The sequence below is a fragment of the Ammospiza caudacuta genome, chromosome 5, assembly GCF_027887145.1.
Source record: "Ammospiza caudacuta isolate bAmmCau1 chromosome 5, bAmmCau1.pri, whole genome shotgun sequence".
NCBI classification, from domain to species: domain Eukaryota; kingdom Metazoa; phylum Chordata; class Aves; order Passeriformes; family Passerellidae; genus Ammospiza; species Ammospiza caudacuta.
Genome location: NC_080597.1, coordinates 33,346,839 through 33,365,140, shown reverse-complemented (window position 1 = coordinate 33,365,140; position 18,302 = coordinate 33,346,839). Strand labels below are relative to the sequence as shown.

Sequence of the window (18,302 nt, the reverse complement as noted above, 5' to 3'; positions counted from 1 at the left end):
GTGACGTGTAGGTTCCCAGACAGTGGAGAAAGGTGGATTATTGGGAGAGTGCAGAGGGACAGAGAACCTGGCTGCAGGTTTTGAATGGTGTAAGATAGCAGATAGTGAATCCTTGTGGAGTGGCAGGGAATTGCTCAGCAGTGGGTTCAGTCCTGAACGCTTCCTCTACCTTCAGTTCAGTCTATACTGCACAGCACAGGAGGGAAGAAGCCAAGAAAAGGAGGAAAGGCTCCTTGACATTCTTCCTTCCCCCCTGCAGAACAAAAGGGGAAGGACTGGGGAGGTGAAAGAGCCCCTCTCAGACCGTAATGCTCTTATGCTTGAGATCATTCATTAATTTGTGAGATAAACCTAAAAGCAGTCTAGACTTTGAGGTAGCCTTAAGGAGCCTTCTGAAATCCTTGTCCCCTCCCTGCTGGTGTGCAATGATGGATGTGTTGGCAGCTGGGGGTGCTGGGACAAATGGGATGCACACTGAACAAATGTGACAAACACTGAGCTGCAGATGGAGTGGCAGCAGGAAAGATGAGGCAGAACTCTGGACAGGACTTCATTTGCACTATGGAATTATTGACAGGAATTTCTCTTCCTATAACCTAAGTGATCTGGCAGCATGTGAGTTTGAGACAAGGGTCAGTGATTTTTTAGAAAGTATGGTAGCACATGGGCTGGACCTTCCTTTCGTGGACTGCCCTCTGCTCCTACTGCATACAGTTGACACTGAACTAACTAATGTTTCATGGATTATCTTTGAAATTATTCACCATGGAGAAATAAAACCTGATTGCTGGATAAGTGGGGGTTTATGAGCTCTGCCTTTTGCTTGGGGGGAACACTGGCTTGTTAAAATTCATCATCTGATTCATCTGAACTTAAAAGTAAATTAATTCCAGTACTGGAGAAAAATAACACAATTAGGACAAGTTCCTTAGCCTGGCTTTGAAAGCAAGCATGACATGCTGTTGAGGCTGATGGCTAGATTTATGTTAAATTCACAGAAAAAGCACCCCAGGAAATATAGAGTATGGCATGTCTTGATTGTAATTTGCTGCCATGATTATAGTTGCTAAATGTTTGTAGATAATCTGAAGACTCCATTTCCTGTTTCATTTGTTCCCCAAATTCTTCCCCCACCCTCTTATTTTATTTAATGCATTTCTCCTATTGTCTCAACAGAGCAGCAGCACAGATGACAGATAGCACTGAGGAAAGGCATCCTGCACTCTACCTACAGCTTGTGTCCACCATGTCACACTTTTGCCAGTCAGAAATCCCTTGTAATGCTTTCAGGCAAGAAAATACTTCAGCACTATTCCCACACAGAGCACTTCAGCTTGAAGTAAAATACCTATAAAAGTAGGGTTAATAAGTTTATTGTTTTCCTCAGGTTACCCGGTTATTTTGTTTTTATGGTAGCTGTAATGGCACATATCTTTTGGAAGTCACCAGGGGTTTCAAGGCTACTGAATGTCCCTATGAATATTTCACGATGACACCACAAGAGAGAAGCTAGTGATTTTTCCCATGAGGTTTTTTTTCTGAGAGAAGGAGGGTGAATCCAGGAAATTACGTGCTGATACTGACATTAATAAGATGTAGAGGTTGTGGAATGTGGAAATCAAGTCCTCAGAAGTTAGGAAATAAAAGAATCACAGTTCCCTGGATAACGCTGATGTTTGCATGAGTTCTGCTGCATCTTTAATTACCCAGTCACATACTGTTGTGATGAACATCTATTCAATATTTTTGCATGTTCTCTGAACAGCATGTAGCCCAAGGCTTTACTCAGTGAGTACTATTCAGTCTGGTATTCAGTCAGTTTTAGTTTCAGTTATTGTGTGCCCACTTGTTTAGATGGCTTGGCAGCATGATTTATAGCATTAAAATAACATGGGCTGCTTTGTGCTCATTGTAGTGCAGGGCTTCTCAGGTGCTCTCAGGATTCAGAGGTGCCAGTGCATTCACTCCCCTCCCATAACAGGTCAAGCCCCATAACCTGGTTACTAGTTTGTATTTTTAATGTCCAAGTGTGGGTGGAAGCATGAAAGAATTGTTTTGGGTTCAGGTCCCTTGCTTAGGTGCTTTCTGAACTTCAGGATATAAATGAGGATATACTTCAGGATAATGAAAAATGTTATTTTACTTTTGGGAAGGCCTTCTCTAAGACATCTCAGGGGAAATAGAATCCTCCAATGAAACAATAGCAGTGTGATTGTGCTGGAGTACCAGCTATACATTATGTAGTGGTGCAGGTCAGAGGTGTTACAAGGAAATACTTTAAGGGACAAATTACCTTTATAGAAAACTGGAAGGAACTTCATCCAAGAGTGATTTATGGAAGACAAGAAAGTGCTTGGCTGAAGTGGCATAAATGATTATATGGTGCTATCCATATGGAAAGGTGGGAGTAAAGGATTTGACACTCAGTGAGAGGTGATGGGTAGAGGAGAAAGCCCAAGAACACCTGCCTCAAAAAGACACATAAAACAGTTCATGTTTGATGTGAGAGGAAAGGGATGTCCAGTGACCTGCAGTATGGAGAGCAGAGAACCTGGTCATAGGTGCTAGCCAGAGAAATAGCCTTTATCTTCCAGCTGGAGGTGAAGGAAGAAAGACTGAAATCCAGCTAAATGAGAGCCTTGATCTTCCAAAGGTCAGTACAGGTGTACAGGGTAGTAGCACCTGTGCCTGCATCAAAAATGTTACAAAATCTGGCTCCTGCACACACAGTGTACAAAGCATTACTGCATAACCTGTGATGCTAGCAGAATCTGCCTGCCTGCACATGCTGATGTGGACACACTCCCATTTTCCAGAGCAGACCATCCTGCTCAGGTACCTCCTGCCAGCATGTGTACTTCAGACACTGGAGTGTGAGCAGCCCCCTGTCAGGGTAGGGGTCCCAGTAGCTGGAAGCAGCCTGGATAGAGTTCTGGGAGGGATTCATAACCTGTGCTCCTACACGTGTTGCACCCCTCAGTATTCTTAGAGCCAGGGAACTTGCAACACATCCAAGTGGGATGTAGGAGCAGCCGCTACAGCTCTGGTCTTTTTTCTGACCAGGGATGTTTAGTGCCTACAGACAAGTCCATTTTCCTGTCATAAATTGTGAGATCTTGGGCATCCTGATTATAAGGTCACTTCCTGGAAAGAGGGAAAAATGGTCTTCCTGCTCCTGAGATAGTCTGAAGTTTGACTAGGAAGTGAATCCCATGTCCCAGATCAATCTCCCAAGTGGTTCCTGCAGCCAGCAACCTTGCCAGCTAACAGGTTTGGGCCAAGCTACTAAAATGCTTCAGTCACCCTGGTAGTATAGTTACACATTTGCTCTAAATGGCTCAAACACGGAGCAGGAGTCAGAGCTGATAAAAATAAATCACAAACACATGATGGATTCAGTGGTGCATAGTTGACACAACCCCTCCCAGGATAGTCTTGTTGAAGTTGCAGGGAGAACCATCTCAGCAGCTGCTCTGTGGAGGACAGGGCAGAGGAGGGCCATCCCTGCAGCAAATTCAGAGCTCTCCGGTGAGGCTGCTTTTGGAAGGGCTCATAAAGCAAGTTCCTGAAGTGCTGGGCTGTGAATGAGCTCCCTAGCAGGGCTGATGTGTTGGAGCAGGCAGCAGGCACTGCAGCTTCCCAGGCACCTCTCCACAGGGCTGGGCACATTTGCTGTAGTCACTGGTTTGTACTCTGGGGGCAGAGGAGGGAAAGTGTAAAGTGTTCAAGACGCCAACAGAAGAGGGGCATTCCTTACTCCCTGCCCTCTCTCTGAGTGTCAGAGTGCTGTCTATTGATAAGATTTATTTTTTTTTTAAGCTGTTGGTCTGGAGCCCCTGCTCTTGTCCTGGTTGCTCATTTCTTCTCTGCAGCAGCTGCATGGGCCCAGCAGCCCTACCCTGGCTCCCTGCAGGCCTGGCCAGCAGCCACTAGCACTCATTGTAAACCTGTTCATGAGGGAATTTACATAGAAAATTCAAAGAACAACAACAAAAGAGGGCTAAATGTTCACATACACTTACTGTCCTGCTACCAAGCAAGTGGTCTAGTCTTCTGCAGATGCAAGAAGGCACAATTCTTTGTCCTTTCAAACTTGTTGTGGTGCCTGTCACTGTCTTCTGTGGTTTGAACTGTCATAGCTCAGAATGACTCTGACAGATCACTGAGGTGATGGTAAAAATATGCTGCTTTTTACCTTCAATTATTTGTCAAAAGAATATGGAAAAATCAGTGCCTTTCCGAGGCACTTCATTAATTTGTGTCCTTATTTTCTCTTGCATGCCAGTGGAGATTTCCTCAGGCTACACATTTAAGAGAAGCCTGCAAAGTGCTTGAGGAATCTGCACTTGAATCTTTTCATCTCCAGCCATCGTTAAGTGGGCCTTTGCTGCAGGCTGACAGAGTTGGAGGAGCAGCACTGCAATGTTCTTAAAATATAACTGTATTTAATAATAACAAAGAAAGTATAAACTCACCAGTCCGTTCAGTTGCTTTTTATAGCAATGTTCCCCTGTTTCAAGCCTGCATCAGTGTAAAAGTTCAATCCTTAAATACATTTAATCTTGTTCTGCTGGGAGTCACATTTTCCAAGGAGAATCTCAGTTGCTAGTGCTTGATTCAAAGTTACCAGGAGCAAAGGAGAGGCATTATTTTACATTAAAATATAAAAAAATATATATAAAAGAAAGAAAACAAAAATCCAGTTGGGATTTTTTTTTTTTTTTCATATGTGAGTAGTTTGGAGATTTTGCTCTTTGGAAAGAGAATGCAATATTGAGAGTGCAGAAAAAATGCAATCATCCAATGTTGCACCTAATTAGCAATGAAAAAAAAAGTCTAGGCCAAACTCAAAGCCATGGGAATTAAAGCTCATGCAGTCTGAGATTCTGTGGGCTACTTGTTTGTCCTGAACCTCTGGAGGGCAAAAAAAGACACTGCAGCATCTGCCAGGTGAGTAGATGTGTGTACAGTTCAGCAAGGAAGAGGGCAGTCTGTGCCTTTAGTCTGAACTTGTTGAATTTAATTATTCTCTTTGCTACAGATCCCTGTTATCACCTTGGGAAACAACATTCTCTATTTGTGCCACAGCCCCTGACCTGTGATGCAAAGCTGCATCCCAGGGCTCTTTTGTATTCATTCTTTTGTAGGGTTAGTTTTGTATTCAAGAAGGTGCCTGAATGAAATGCCAGGACATTCAGACAGATGAATTACAGAGTGAAGTAGCTCAGCTGAAGGACAGCAAAGGTTCTGACACTCAAGTGCAGATTCTTCTTTCACAAAATGCTCCTTTGCTTTTGTGACTGAGCAAGGTGTAGTGCAGGCAGTACAAGCACCCAGAACTACTTGTTGTCTATATATAGAGAAAGATGATGTCTCTTTTCCTTTTCCTTAATTTTCTGTTTCATTTTCAGACAGCTTAACAAATGTTTCCACTATTGGTGTCAGAAGCTGTGGTAGAATGAAAAACCAATTAGATTTTTAGGAAATTTGTAAATATTTACATTCCCATATGTACCGCAGAGCAGATGTCTGCAGAATACCAGCTGGAGGTGCAGCAGATGTGCTGGACTAAAGGGAAGCCTCTTGGAAAGGGTTTTTCAGAGGCAACTTAACAAACTCTCCACCAGGGGTTTCAAGAAGAGAGAAATTAGCACGGAAATCTCAGGACACATTTCTTGTTTTGTTCTGCAGCACTTGGCTTAGGGTGGTAAATGTTCCAGCCCCTAAGCCAGGCCTGTGCCATAAAGTGCCTTTGTGGAGGAGCACACATACCCTTGGGAAGTGTGTCAGAGCAGGCAGCCAACCTGGGTTTGCAGGAGGAGCACTAGGACTAGCAACAGGAGGCTGATAAAAAGTCTCAAAAGAATCAGTTCTTTACATAAAGGGAACACTTCAAGAAAAAAATAAATGGTTCTACAAACATTTGAGAGGTCTGGGACTTTTTCAATAATTAATTTCCATAGTCAGTTTAGACTGATGAAAACCTTCTGCCTGCACCAGTGAGCATCCTGAGCCTAATGCAGGTCTGGAGATGGTGTAGGGGATATTGCAGGACACAATTACTTTTCCAGCCTATGCAAGGGGTTGCATTTTCACAGACACAAGTTCACGATCATTGGCAGAAAGACAGTCACTGTAAGTTTAGCTCAATCCTTTCCTTATGTGGTAAGGAACAGAGGGTAAATAACTGGGGCCAGGAGGCTGAGGTGGTTTTGTCCCTTGCAGACATTCTGAGAGTACTTCATCCTCAGGTGTTGGTGTCAGTTTTAGGTGGCATGAATGAAGGAGTTTGCATTTATTGTGGAACGCAAGTGATGGCATGGCTCGAATCCACAAGGCAGCAGAATTGCTTTTACTGGAAAGAAAATATTCCCAAGCTGCTTCAGAGGAAGCAGAAGTGAAACAGGCCACCAGTAGGTCTTTGTCACCAAGTGATGGTGGTTTTGTTGGAAACCATGAGGAGCCAGGAGTGAACTCCCTGGCTGAGCAGAGAAAGGTATTAGAATAAGCCAAGGGTGATCAGCATTTGGAGCCCCACAAAATGACCTGCATAGCTTTATGAGGGGCAGTGCCCCCTGCCCTTGTGTGCGCAGTACTGGGTGCCTCTGAAGCACTGATCTTTCTAGCACCTTCTTTGTATTTGCAGAACATCATCAAGAAAGTGATCGGACAAAAGTTTGTATACAAGTTTGTCTCCTTTCCTGAGATTTTAAAATTGGATCCCCATGCTGTGGAAATCAGCAGAGAGAGCCTTTTGCTGCAGGACAGCGACTGTAAGATGCCTCCGGAGAGCAGGGATCAGCACAAGCACAGCTTGTCAGCACTGAAAAGCACAAGCCGTAACGAATATATCCACTCTGGCCTCTACTCCTCTTTCACTATCAACTCTCTGCAGAACCAGCCAGACCCTTACAAGACCATCAAAACAGAAAAACTGGAGAAGTCAGAAGGAAACACACCAGTGGAAGAAGTCCGAACTGTTATCAGATTTGTGACAAACAAAACAGACAAACAAGTTACGAGGCCCATGGTGTCGTTGCCTTCTACTTCTGAAACAGCAGCTGCCTCTGCTTTCCTCAACTCTTCAGCTAAAATATCTTCCTTAATGCTACCCAACAGTGCCAGCATTTCATCTCCATCATCATCCTCCTCCAGGTCACCATCTCTGTCTCCCACCTCACCCCTCCCTACAGAACACAAGAGCTTCTTCCTTGACTCCAGTTGCCACGACTCAGATTCCCTTGAGCCTCTGAACCTCTCCTCAGGCTCTAAGGCCAAATCCCCATCTCTTCCCCCAAAGGCTAAAAAACCCAAAGGCTTGGAAATCTCTGCCCCACCTATGATTCTCTCCAGCACTGACATCGGTTCCATCGCCCTCAACAGCCCCGCGCTTCCTTCAGGATCCCTGACTCCAGCTTTCTTCACTGCACAGGTAAGACCTGCCTGTCTCCAGGCATTCCCTCCTTGTGGCCAACTGTCAGTTCTGTGGGTCTGTCATCATCTGGTGGGAGAATACCCCAACATATGGGAAAGAGGGAAATGCAGCAGAAATCTGAACAAGGGGTGGAAAGTAGGTTTCTCCTGGGATTTGTTCCTAATTGAGTGTGGGAAATCCATCACAGTTCACAGACTGCCTGAAAGAATAAGGAAATGGACAGCCATTAGTTAATTGTTTATCAGTTTAAACCAGCCTCCAGATCTACAAATCAAACAGGAAAAAGCCAAAAAGAAAACCACAGGGGTTTTGTAGGTCACAACTTGAGCATGTGGGATGCTTGGTTAGATTTCTCTGCTAGATGTTGCAATCCATTCAACAGAAATTAACTTTTTGTTAATTTCTGAACACAGAGCAAATTAAGTGGTTTCTAAGACAGGCTCTGAAGTCAGTTTAATGTACAGATTCACAGAGTACTTGCCAGAGCTTCCATTCAGCACAGAACTATAGAATAACCGGAAGGTTATTTTGTTCTATTTAATAACATATTTGTGGTAATGTCAACAGTGAGTTCTCATTTTCAAGCTAGTCTATGAAAAAAGCCTGGGAGTTCAGAGCAGAAGGATAAAGTCATGTAGATATGACTCAGTATGTTCATTGGTGAGTTTTGTCTTACAATACCACCTCAAAATTAGACCAAAAGTAATCCAAGAATAAAATTATCCCAATGTGGAATATCCCCCAAGATCCCCAGCCCTGAAGTAGCAGTTGTTGCAAATTCTGGCATTGAATGCAGCAAAGTGGACAGTAAATAATGAGGACCAAGGTGTGTTACATGCCCTCACTCACTTCACGCTGCCTAGAAGACCCATGGTATCCAGAATCCCATCCCCTCTTCCCTGTTTGAAGGTGTTGGAGGTGTTTGATGTGGACAGCACTGTGTGCTGCACGGCACAAGGGCTGGCAGGAGGGAGTGTTGGCAAGTGCTCTCAGCCAGCACAGCACTTGCTCTCCTGAGCTTGTCAGCTGGCTGCAGAGTGAGTTTGTGCAGCTCAGGCACACCTGTAAGCCACCAAGATACAAAGCTGTGTCACCAAAAAGAGCACTTGTGAGCTGACACCTTCATTCTTGACATCACAAAGCCTTTAAGTGAAGTTATGTTTGGCAGGAAGAACAGAAGTGTGGCAAACCAAAACTGAGATGCATTGACAAACTTACGTCCTCTAACTGTGGTATCACCACAGTATTTTTTTCACAGGGAGCAAATCTGACAATATCAGATGCCAACCAGACACAATGACAGTATGAGTTATTTCAAACCCACTTTTATCTGTTGCTGCCCCCAAACCACAGGATGAACAGAGATTTGTTTCCTGGTTTTGTAATTATTTCTTTGAATATTTAACTTTCCCATGCACCTATGAGCTGGTGTACTTACTGCCCTGAAAGATGTAGAAGGGGATTATGTTGAGGATTGTGGCACTGCTTTAGCAGGAGGGATAGCTAAGGCTGTGCTGAATGTTACCCAACTTAAAGCCATCACAAATCTTTCTTGCAGGTTGTCCTATCACAGAAGAGGCATACGGCATCTGTGTAGGGTAGTTCCCAGGTCTAATTATTTAAACTTTTGGCTATACAGCAACATAGCTTTTATTCTCTCCTTTAGCCTTCTTTTTCTAGTGTGGATAAGAAGCACCATGCATCCTAAACACTCATCCTAGTGAATACAAAATGAAAACTACATAGCAGCTGTGTTCAGATAACTGTAATATCACAAGGCAGAATAGCTAAAGCCATAATTTAGACAGGAAATCTGCTGTTCATCCCATTATCCAAGGAAGAACATGCATCATATCTCAAATGTTCTCTGATTTATCAGATCCCAGTGTGAACACCTGCTGCCAGGGGCAGGTGCAGAACAGGATGTCTGCTCCAGGAGTGATGTATGTTCTGAGAAGGTGCTGCTGCCTGAGAGGATTCTCCAAATGGCTTTCCACTGTACCTGCTGGTCATGAGGAATACCCTCAGGTGGAATGCTGTGAAAGGGCACATGATACACACAATCAATATTAGAACAGAAATGTATGTGTGACAGCACTTGCCTGCTTTCTAACAGCTGCCAGCGACAAGATTGTACTTACACACATTGTCACAGAAGTCAGGAGGCATGAGCATCATTGCTTAACAGAATCCTCTCTGTGCAATGAATTATTTCTATTTAAACTGTTCCTGTGCTTAGATTACACTTATGTTTCATAAGGAACTTCCCAATGGGTTCTACATCTAATACCAGATGCATGGCTGCATGTGGGCAGAAAATGAAGTGACACATCAATTTTTGCATGTAATTTAGGGATAGGCTGTCCTGTGGTGTTGTTTACAGTTAGATTTCCTCTGGTGGTTTTGATACTTGGCTGAGACAATACTGAGAACAAGCCTGGGATGCCCTGTGCTCTTTCTGCATTAAATATTAAACAGATTTGGAGACTTCATTTGGCTGGCTCTTGGTTCTGGCAGAACTTGCAGACTTGCAGAGTGCTCTGCTCATCAAAGGATATGAGCCTTTGCTTAGCACTGTTTTAGGCATGTCAGTGTGCTTCCAGAGATGAATGGAGGGCAACTCAGTTTTTCAGGTCTCTCTGAAGACTTGCTTTGGCTGCATCTAGGTAGGAGAAAACATCTCCAAGTCTTCCTCATTATTTTCAGAAGATCCCTCAAGAACTGCACTTTGAGTTCTGGATATCTGCAGCTTCTTAGAGAAAAAATAAAGAATGGAGGCTAACCACGGGAGTTCTTGGTACAGGTGCCACAGTACTGTGTCCTTGGTTGAATGTTGTTTGGTCTAGCTACTTATATCTTTGGTTTTAAGGTTAGTAGGCTCTTCTGTAAGTAGATCTGAGTATTTATCCTGACCTAATTCAGTGTGTTGTCAGTCTCTTAAATCTCCACCAGCAGCCGCCTGCCAGTGGAGCATCAGCTTGAAATGTGGCACAGGAGAGGGGCTCTTGCTGGTGCTGCTGATTTCCTTCCCCATGAAAGCACCATGCTCCTGGAAAGGGAGTGTTTGTAAAGAACTGTTGACAAGTGCCTGCTTGTTAAGTGGTTTTTTGGTTTTTTTTTTTTTGTTTGTTTGTTTGTTTGTTTGTTTGTTTGTTTGGTTTGGTTTAGTTTTTTGGGGTTTTTTTGTTTTGGTTTGGTTTTTTTTTGACAAGAGCTGTCACTTACTGAGATCAAGACTGACGTCTTCTCCATGCCAGGCTTTCACCCACTCTTTGCCCCTTTTGTTGGCATGCAGATATATCCCAACCCTGACTGGTACTCCTGTGACCTGCTGATTTACTAGCACAGGTTTATTACTCCTTGGAACAAACATGGTTTCTTCCATGGGGTTTGGTGTTTTGATCCACCTTCAGCACAGTGAAGGTGGCAGAGTCCTTTCCCTGCACATTTCTCCACAAATCTCACTTCATTTGAGATTCCTCAGCAAAACCATTCAAGAGCAGCCAAGGTCTTTGTATTAAAGAGCCTTTCAGAATCACCAGGATAACTAATGCCTGCTGCTCCTTGTCTTTCCCACCTCTCCTGCTGGTGCCAAAGGAACTGCCTGACCCTGTTGTGAACTGTCACAGCAGGTCTGAGTTCCGTGTGCCTGCCCTGAGCCCCAGACACCACAGCCGATGCCCTGGGCACTGCTGGGCAGGTGAATCTGGCACTCCAAATGCAGAGAGCATGGCAGTGCCTGTGTGAGCCTGGGGCTGCAGGGGCTGGCACAGAGCAGGTGTGATGGCCCTGGTGTCAGCAGCTGCTAAGGGACACCCCTAGCTAGAACTGCCCTGAATGGGAGTTTGTATTTCTGGCCTGGTGGGGAGCACCAGAACACATGACCTGCTGGTTACTGCAGGGAGATGCAGGTACTCTCTGTCTTCTGTCTTCTCTTTATGTATTTTAAACTCTGGACAAAAGGATGCCCCAGTTTAGCAGAACACTGAGACAGTTGTTTGACATAGCAAAGCACATGCTTGCTTGCTAAGTGTGCACTCAAATTCCATTAAGTGCTTTGCTAAATAGGACTGATTTTGATAATTGGCATCAAGATTACTGGTGAGATTAACTCATTATGCCAAATACTTTTTTCAAAAGTGTCACATGTTCTTTTTTTGGCATGATAAAAGTTAGTCTGGATACAGAATTATTCACATAATTCTTCATTTGAATGAAGATTTGCATGTTCTCTAACTCTACCTCCCCTCTAACTGTGCTTTTAAGAATGCTGAGGGCAATCCCAGCAATTCTTGTGCATTGTGGCAGTGGAAGGAGGCACCTCTGAGTTGGGAAAAGCCTTGGATTCCAAGTTCTTGCCATTTTGGTTCTTTTCAAACAATCAGCTGTGCTCTCTGCTGTCCCCCTGGGCACCAGCCCATACACGTGTCTCTCCCTGCTCAGCCCATGCATTGCCAGCTTCTTGAACCTTCTTCCTTTACAGAGAGGTGCCAGCAGGGGAGGAAATGTCACAGGCCAGCAGTGACCCTTTCAGCTCCACACACAACTGTAGTAATGCCTCAAAAGCTGCAGGCAGGTCAAGGAACTGCTGCCCTTCAAAAGGTTCCACTGTTTCTGAAGGAGCCTCGGTGGTGCAGGCAGGCACTGGGACACACATGGTGTTATTCTGTATGTTACACAGTTGCATGAGTGTGGTTCAAATAAACAATAACTGTGCATCTTGTTAAGCAAACAGAAATTAAATCAATTTGCATATGTAGGAATGTGAAATGTGCAGGTATCCAGAGACAGGATGCAGGGCTGGATGGGCAGTTGCTGCTGACCATGCTGTTTGTCTGAATTCACTGGAAAATAGAGCCATTAGATGCTGTGTAAGGCTTTAGGGGTGGTGAGTGCTGCATGGAGCTGTAACTCTGAGCTGTGCATCATGGTGTGCTTTTTGTCTTGCAGACCCCCAATGGATTATTGCTGACCCCCAGCCCGCTGCTGTCCAGCATTCACTTCTGGAGCAGCCTCAGTCCTGTTGCTCCTCTGAGTCCTGCCAGGCTGCAGGGACCAAACACTCTGTTCCAGGTAGGCCTTCCCAGTGCACAGGTTTCATTGCTAAATGCATACATATGGAAGAGACATTGTGGGAACATCTCTTCACATCAGTCTGGAGCTTTTCAAACAGATCAAGAAAATATAGGCCTACTTTTAAAGAGGCCTACTTACTTGTACCCTCTTCCAGTCCTTGGCAGCACAGTCAGAACCTACAGGGCAGTGTCTGCTGCAGAAAGCACACATACATGGTGTGAAGGAAAGAGAAATAAATGCTGGACCCTGGAGAGAGCAGGTAACAGCTCAGAGCTGCAGGAAGAGTGCAGACCAGTGACCTGCCAGGAGAGGGCTGGAACAAAGACTTGGGAACACCAAGACAGTTTGGATCTCACCCAGTGAGGTGAGTGTAGGTTTATCCTTTTGTCCTAATGAGCTATTTCTCACTCAGAAAGACAAGGCTCTCTGAACCCAGAGGCTCCATTTCCAGTTCTGCTGCCAATTATCCATGTGTCCTCAACCAAGGGCACACCTCTGGGCATGACCTTGCCATATGTAACAGCAGAAAGGCAGCATTGTGTCCACTCTCTCCTGAGTATTGGTAGAGTAAAATTCTCAAAGTTTTATAGAGATGTGGTAAATACAGAAGTTACTAAATAACCCACAATGGCCACAGCAGTCAGCTGCAGCATTTGTCTGAGGCTCAGGAAGAAGACAGTGGGCATGGTATTTGCAGCTCCAGCTGTAGTTGCTGCAGTACAGCTGATTCATTAAGTCACAGAAGAAATTATGTTGATCTACTGATTGGCAAGGAACCCAATGATCATCTGCACAGCTGAAGGTTCAAGGACACGCTTGGAATGAACACCCCAAGGGCTGTGGAGGGCCAGCACTAACAGAGGAGAAGGCCACTGCTAGACAGGGACCCTGTATTAGTCTCTGAACCTTCAGGAAGGCTGACTGCCCAAATCCAGGGCTTCAGCTCAAGGAGCTGCTCAGGTACTGGGATTATCAGTCTTTCTACCTCCAGCTGCACATGGAGCTCAGGCCTCCTTATCTGTGTTTCCAATAAACTCATTAGTCCCTGCTGGACCTTGGTTTTGCACACATGGCTAGAAACAGCCAGACATTTCACCTTAGAAGTGCCTGGGCTGAGACCTGGAATGAGTTTGTACAGACACATGTTGGCCATTCCCTGGGAGAACTGAAAGTGAGGAGTGGCCTTGGCTTTCCCTGCTGAGAGACCCAAAGGGCCTTGTAAATGATGCTTGATTCAAGCAGATGCCACGATGACAAGCTGTAGAGCACAAAGCCTTATTTTAACAGCAAATAGGAAGCAAAAACCACAGCTGAATTCTGGCCAGGCCCATGATGGGTCAGCCAGTGTAGGCGGCAGGGTAAAGCTCTCCTCAGGCTGCCTCACAGGCCAGCCCACGCTCCATGCATACCCAGGGAAGAGCTTGTAATCAGTTTCTGTATTTTAATGACTCTTGGCACAAGTGATAGAAGCATTTCCTGAGGTTTGGTGTGGTTAAAGCAGAGGCATCAGGCAGTTTGGGCCACACCAGGAGCATGGTGCCCTGCAGCACCGTGCTGCCTGGCCCAGCTTTACATGGAGTGGTGGAAGACAGGAATCACCAACCACCATCTGAGTGGAAGAGGAAACTTGTTAGGAGCACGTTATTATATGCAGGTGGAGGGCATGGTTACACCACAATTGGCTGTCCAAGGACTGATCTGATAAGGGGTAAAAATACACCAGGTGCTTGAAGTTGTTCAGCTCTGTCTTCCTCAAGGCAACAGAAACGCAGCACAGCCCATGGAGCTGGGCCTCGAGGCCAGATCAGTATCTACCACTGGCATAATTCCTGCCTCATGCTGCAGCAAGTTTATTCCACCTACTTGCTTTATTTTTTTGTAAGGTCAGATGTTAAGAACTAGTCAATACCCACCCTGCAGGCAAGGTGCAGTCACGATGCTGTTGTGAACTAGGAATATACAGCTTCTGTACTGGATAAGGTTTGTGCACAGCACTTCTGAAGCAGCAGGTGACAATAAATGACTCCACAATAAATGACGACACGTTCTGCTTCACCTGCTGAATGGTGGAGCTAGTTTGTAGTTTCTGAGTGAACACAGAAACTGTAATTACTTGAGAGTAATTTTCCCCTAACTTTGTATCCCCAGGTATACTTTTTCTGCTATAAAACTACATCTGTACTTTCCCTTTTGCCAAACTCTTTCCTGCATAAAAGAAAGACAAAAGGGATGTATTGTAATTAATAATGTGTAAACAGAAAAAATACTTTTGGAAACAGAATGGATGGCAAAGATTGCTCTGTAGTGTTCACTTTTCCAGGGTGATGATAAATGTACTATGTGAACATTTATATATAAAATAGCCAATAACAGGTTTTTATATCCTCGTGCATTTACAAATTATTCAGGTTTTGTCCTCTATCTTGCATTCCTAATGACTGATGCAGGCATTTGGTAGATGTCTTATTGTATAGGCATCACAACTCTTGAAATGATCTGGAGCCAGTTGCTAATGCTAAATCCAGGTGCTTCTTGGGCTGAATGTTTTCAGATAAGGACTGATTTTTACCTTTTGGCCTCTTACAGTTTCCAACTCTGCTAAATGGTCACATACCAGTGCCACTCCCCAGTCTGGACAGAGCCTCTTCACCAATACTGCTTTCTCCAAATGCTCAGAAATCCTGATGATGCCTCATCACACCAAGGATGTACTGGTGGATTTAACACTTCATTCCTATGGGCTAGTTTTTCCTGTGTCATGAGAAGGACATTGTGAAACCCTTTATTACTTTGGTTTGCACTTTTCATTACATGGATAATCTACTTTTATTATGTTAGCATTTTTCAACAGTGTTTATATATAAAAAAATATATAAATCTGTTATGCATTAAATGAATTATAATTTTTTTATATCATAGCTCTCAAGTGTTGAACACTTCTGTTGTTGATGAAGTACTTTTCTTAATGGATTGCAACAATGTATCTATTAGGGATGTGAAGCTTCTTTTTAATCCCTTTTGCTGCATATTATGCATTGCGCTTGTGTAAACTATAACCGGCTGTGCCTTCTTTTGCATAAAGTCATGTAAATGATTTATATATTTTCTAGTATTAAGATAAAAAGTTGAAAGAAAAAAAATTAGTATTGAACAGCCCTATTAGTATTTCAGTATTTTCTCCACAGATAGGCCATATGATGCAGTGTATTAATGTAACTTTGTATTAAGTGCTTTCAAATTGTATAAAAATAGCCTTATAATTTTCCTTTGCTGAAGTGGAAAACATAATCCTTGTTACGGCCAGGAGATGTAGTTCAGAGTAACAAAGCCACATTTACACATTTATGCCCAAGTTCTTCTGTCAAGTTGCAACAAGGAGGAGCTGGGCTGTGTATGTTCATGAGACGTCTCCAGCATTTGAGCTCAGAATTTATTTGGCCTATACTTCTTATGAACTGTCAACATTATGTCTGGAAAGAGTGCAGGTAATCTTTGTCCTCCCAAGGAATGAGGATCATTCCCGATAACTTCCAGGTGCTTTGTTCAGCTGTGCCAAGTGCCTTCTACAACTTCCCTGGAAAGACTATTGTAGCTACTCAAGCTCTGAAGGTCACATTTCCCCTTCCCCCAAAGCTGGAGAAGCTGCAGGTCTGTAAATTGATGCCTGGTGCTTGCAGAGACTCTACATGTGGGATGTTTATGTATAAACAGCTGAATTCTGGATGAAAAAACACCACTGTGTTACTATATACTTGCAACTTGAATTTACTGGGTATGTCTTCTACCTTGAGGGGATGGTTTAGTCATCTAAATGTCAGGTTAGGATCAGGCCAGACTCCCTGGCACCACAGACTCTAATCCTGGCAGGGCTGATGCAAATTTTCAGTTTCCTGATGTGGCTAAATTGGTTTGAATACAGCTTTAGTGTGTCGGTTTTTCAGATGAGACCTTAAAAGCCAACCCCAAATCCAATCCCTCTTTGTGACAGGTCATTCAAACCTCAACTTTGCTTTCTGGCCGAGCAGCTGGCCAGGGTCTGTTCTTCTTGAACTGTATGCAGTGAGTTGTCTGCTGATTTTCTGCCTGGATGCATTTCAGTGATGATGTGTGTAGTTATTTGTAAAGTGCTTTTGGATCCTTCAACCTGAAAGGTGCTAAATAAACATTTTATTAATGCAGTTCTGATGTTGAAAAGCCATTTTTGGGGCAGAGGTGGTTGACAAAAGATAACAGAAATTTTCCTCAGGCTCCTGGGTTGCACAACCAAAAACTACTCAACAGTTCCACTTGCAGAGATAAAAACCTGCTGTAGCCATGTAGGTAGCAGCTGATAAAGACAGCAATTGAATGCCAGACATGAGGAGAACAAATGAAGCACTTGGGATGGCATTTGCTCGACTCAAGTGTTTCAAGAGCTCAAGATGTGCCACCCCATGGAGTCAAAAAGAGAAGATGAACCTACGCAAAATTTGTGAGTAAATGCAAATTTTATACAAAGTAAAATCAGAATAGGTTGGAACAAAGGGCAGTGTTTAACTGATGGGATTGACAAGGTTAGTGGAGATAAATCACAAGGGCTTGCAGACTGAACATTTCTCTTCCAATGCATTCCTCCCAGACACATGGAATATTTTTCAACAAGTAACAGAGAGGCAATTATTTCACCTAAAGAGCCGACTCCTGCCTCATTTTTAAAAACCCATGAATATCTACTTACACCTATAAGGCATGAACAGCAGCATAGAGACTTGACTTGTATGTGCCACTGTAGCTAACAGGAGAACCCAACATTGAGATGGTGTTTCTCACTCTGAGTTTAAAAAGACGAAGACATACTAGTATGGAATATTACACTGCAAAAAAACTGCTGACCATGAGAGGAGGGAGTGTGTGACAGAGAAGAGATTCTTAGAAGTACCCAGATTCCCATGACTTTATTTCTTCCAAGGTTTTACTATTAATAAGGCGGATTTTTTTCTTCTCAAAAGGCTCAACACACTCAGAGCTCCCCTCCCATTTTCCAGCCCTTAAATGATTTTGTACTTTTTTTAAAGATAGCAGAGAACAAAAATTCTGGGACAAAATCCTATTTGAAAAAATTACTGGAAAGGATCTGAGAGAATCCAATAAAACAATGGAAGACAGAAAGTGGGAAGAAGTGCTGTCTTCTCATCTTTGAGAGAATAAAAATAGCAAGAGAACACATCTTCTGCTAGTTGTCTTTTCAGCTGAAAAAAATAGGCTGTCAAAATCTGCCTTCTAAATCAGTCAGGAATGTGGAACAAAGGCTTTTGCTATTGGGAAGTATTTATACAAATAGAGTCCAGCCCCTCAAGTCTAACACTTATATGAAACACTTGACTGTTATGCCTTATGCTTTGAAGAAAATATTCTATTGGTAATCTACTGAATTTTATTAACAGGCGTCTTTTTAACTGTAGAGAAAAATCAAATAAATGTTTTTAAATAAATACTGTGGAAGTGTCAATATTTCTGTGGCAGGGAGAGCTCCAAGCCAACAATCCTGGGAAGAAAATGGGAGTTATTCTCTTTTCAGTATTCTTGGTGGTAATTGCAATTTGATCATAATCGGGGGATTTATTACAAGATTTGCAATTTATTGTGTATGCTTCAGCAAAACACAAGAAGTTCCCAGTTACCTGGGTATAGGTACAGTATATGTATATATATATAATACAGGGTGGGTGCACCATTAGGGTATGTTTGGCTTACCTGCACCTTGTTACTTCAGGAAAGCAAGTTATCCTCCAGGAGGGCCACAGCTACAGGG

At 43.6% G+C, this 18,302-nt stretch overlaps 1 protein-coding gene across 4 annotated transcripts in view; it reads left to right on the top strand.

Moving 5' to 3' along the window:
• The window catches only part of ELK3 (ETS transcription factor ELK3), a 36,870-nt gene extending 18,924 nt beyond the window's left edge, over window positions 1-17,946 (top strand). For 3 of the 4 annotated variants that reach the window (XM_058804765.1, XM_058804763.1, XM_058804764.1), the window contains 3 exons: window positions 6,647-7,432; window positions 12,386-12,508; window positions 15,098-17,946. In XM_058804765.1, coding sequence (XP_058660748.1) covers window positions 6,779-7,432; window positions 12,386-12,508; window positions 15,098-15,196 — 876 coding nt within the window. In that variant the 5' untranslated portion in view covers window positions 6,647-6,778 and the 3' untranslated portion in view covers window positions 15,197-17,946. The remainder of the gene's footprint in view (window positions 1-6,646; window positions 7,433-12,385; window positions 12,509-15,097) is intronic. The other variant, XM_058804766.1, reaches the window with a different exon arrangement.
• The last annotated feature ends 356 nt before the right edge of the window (window positions 17,947-18,302 follow it).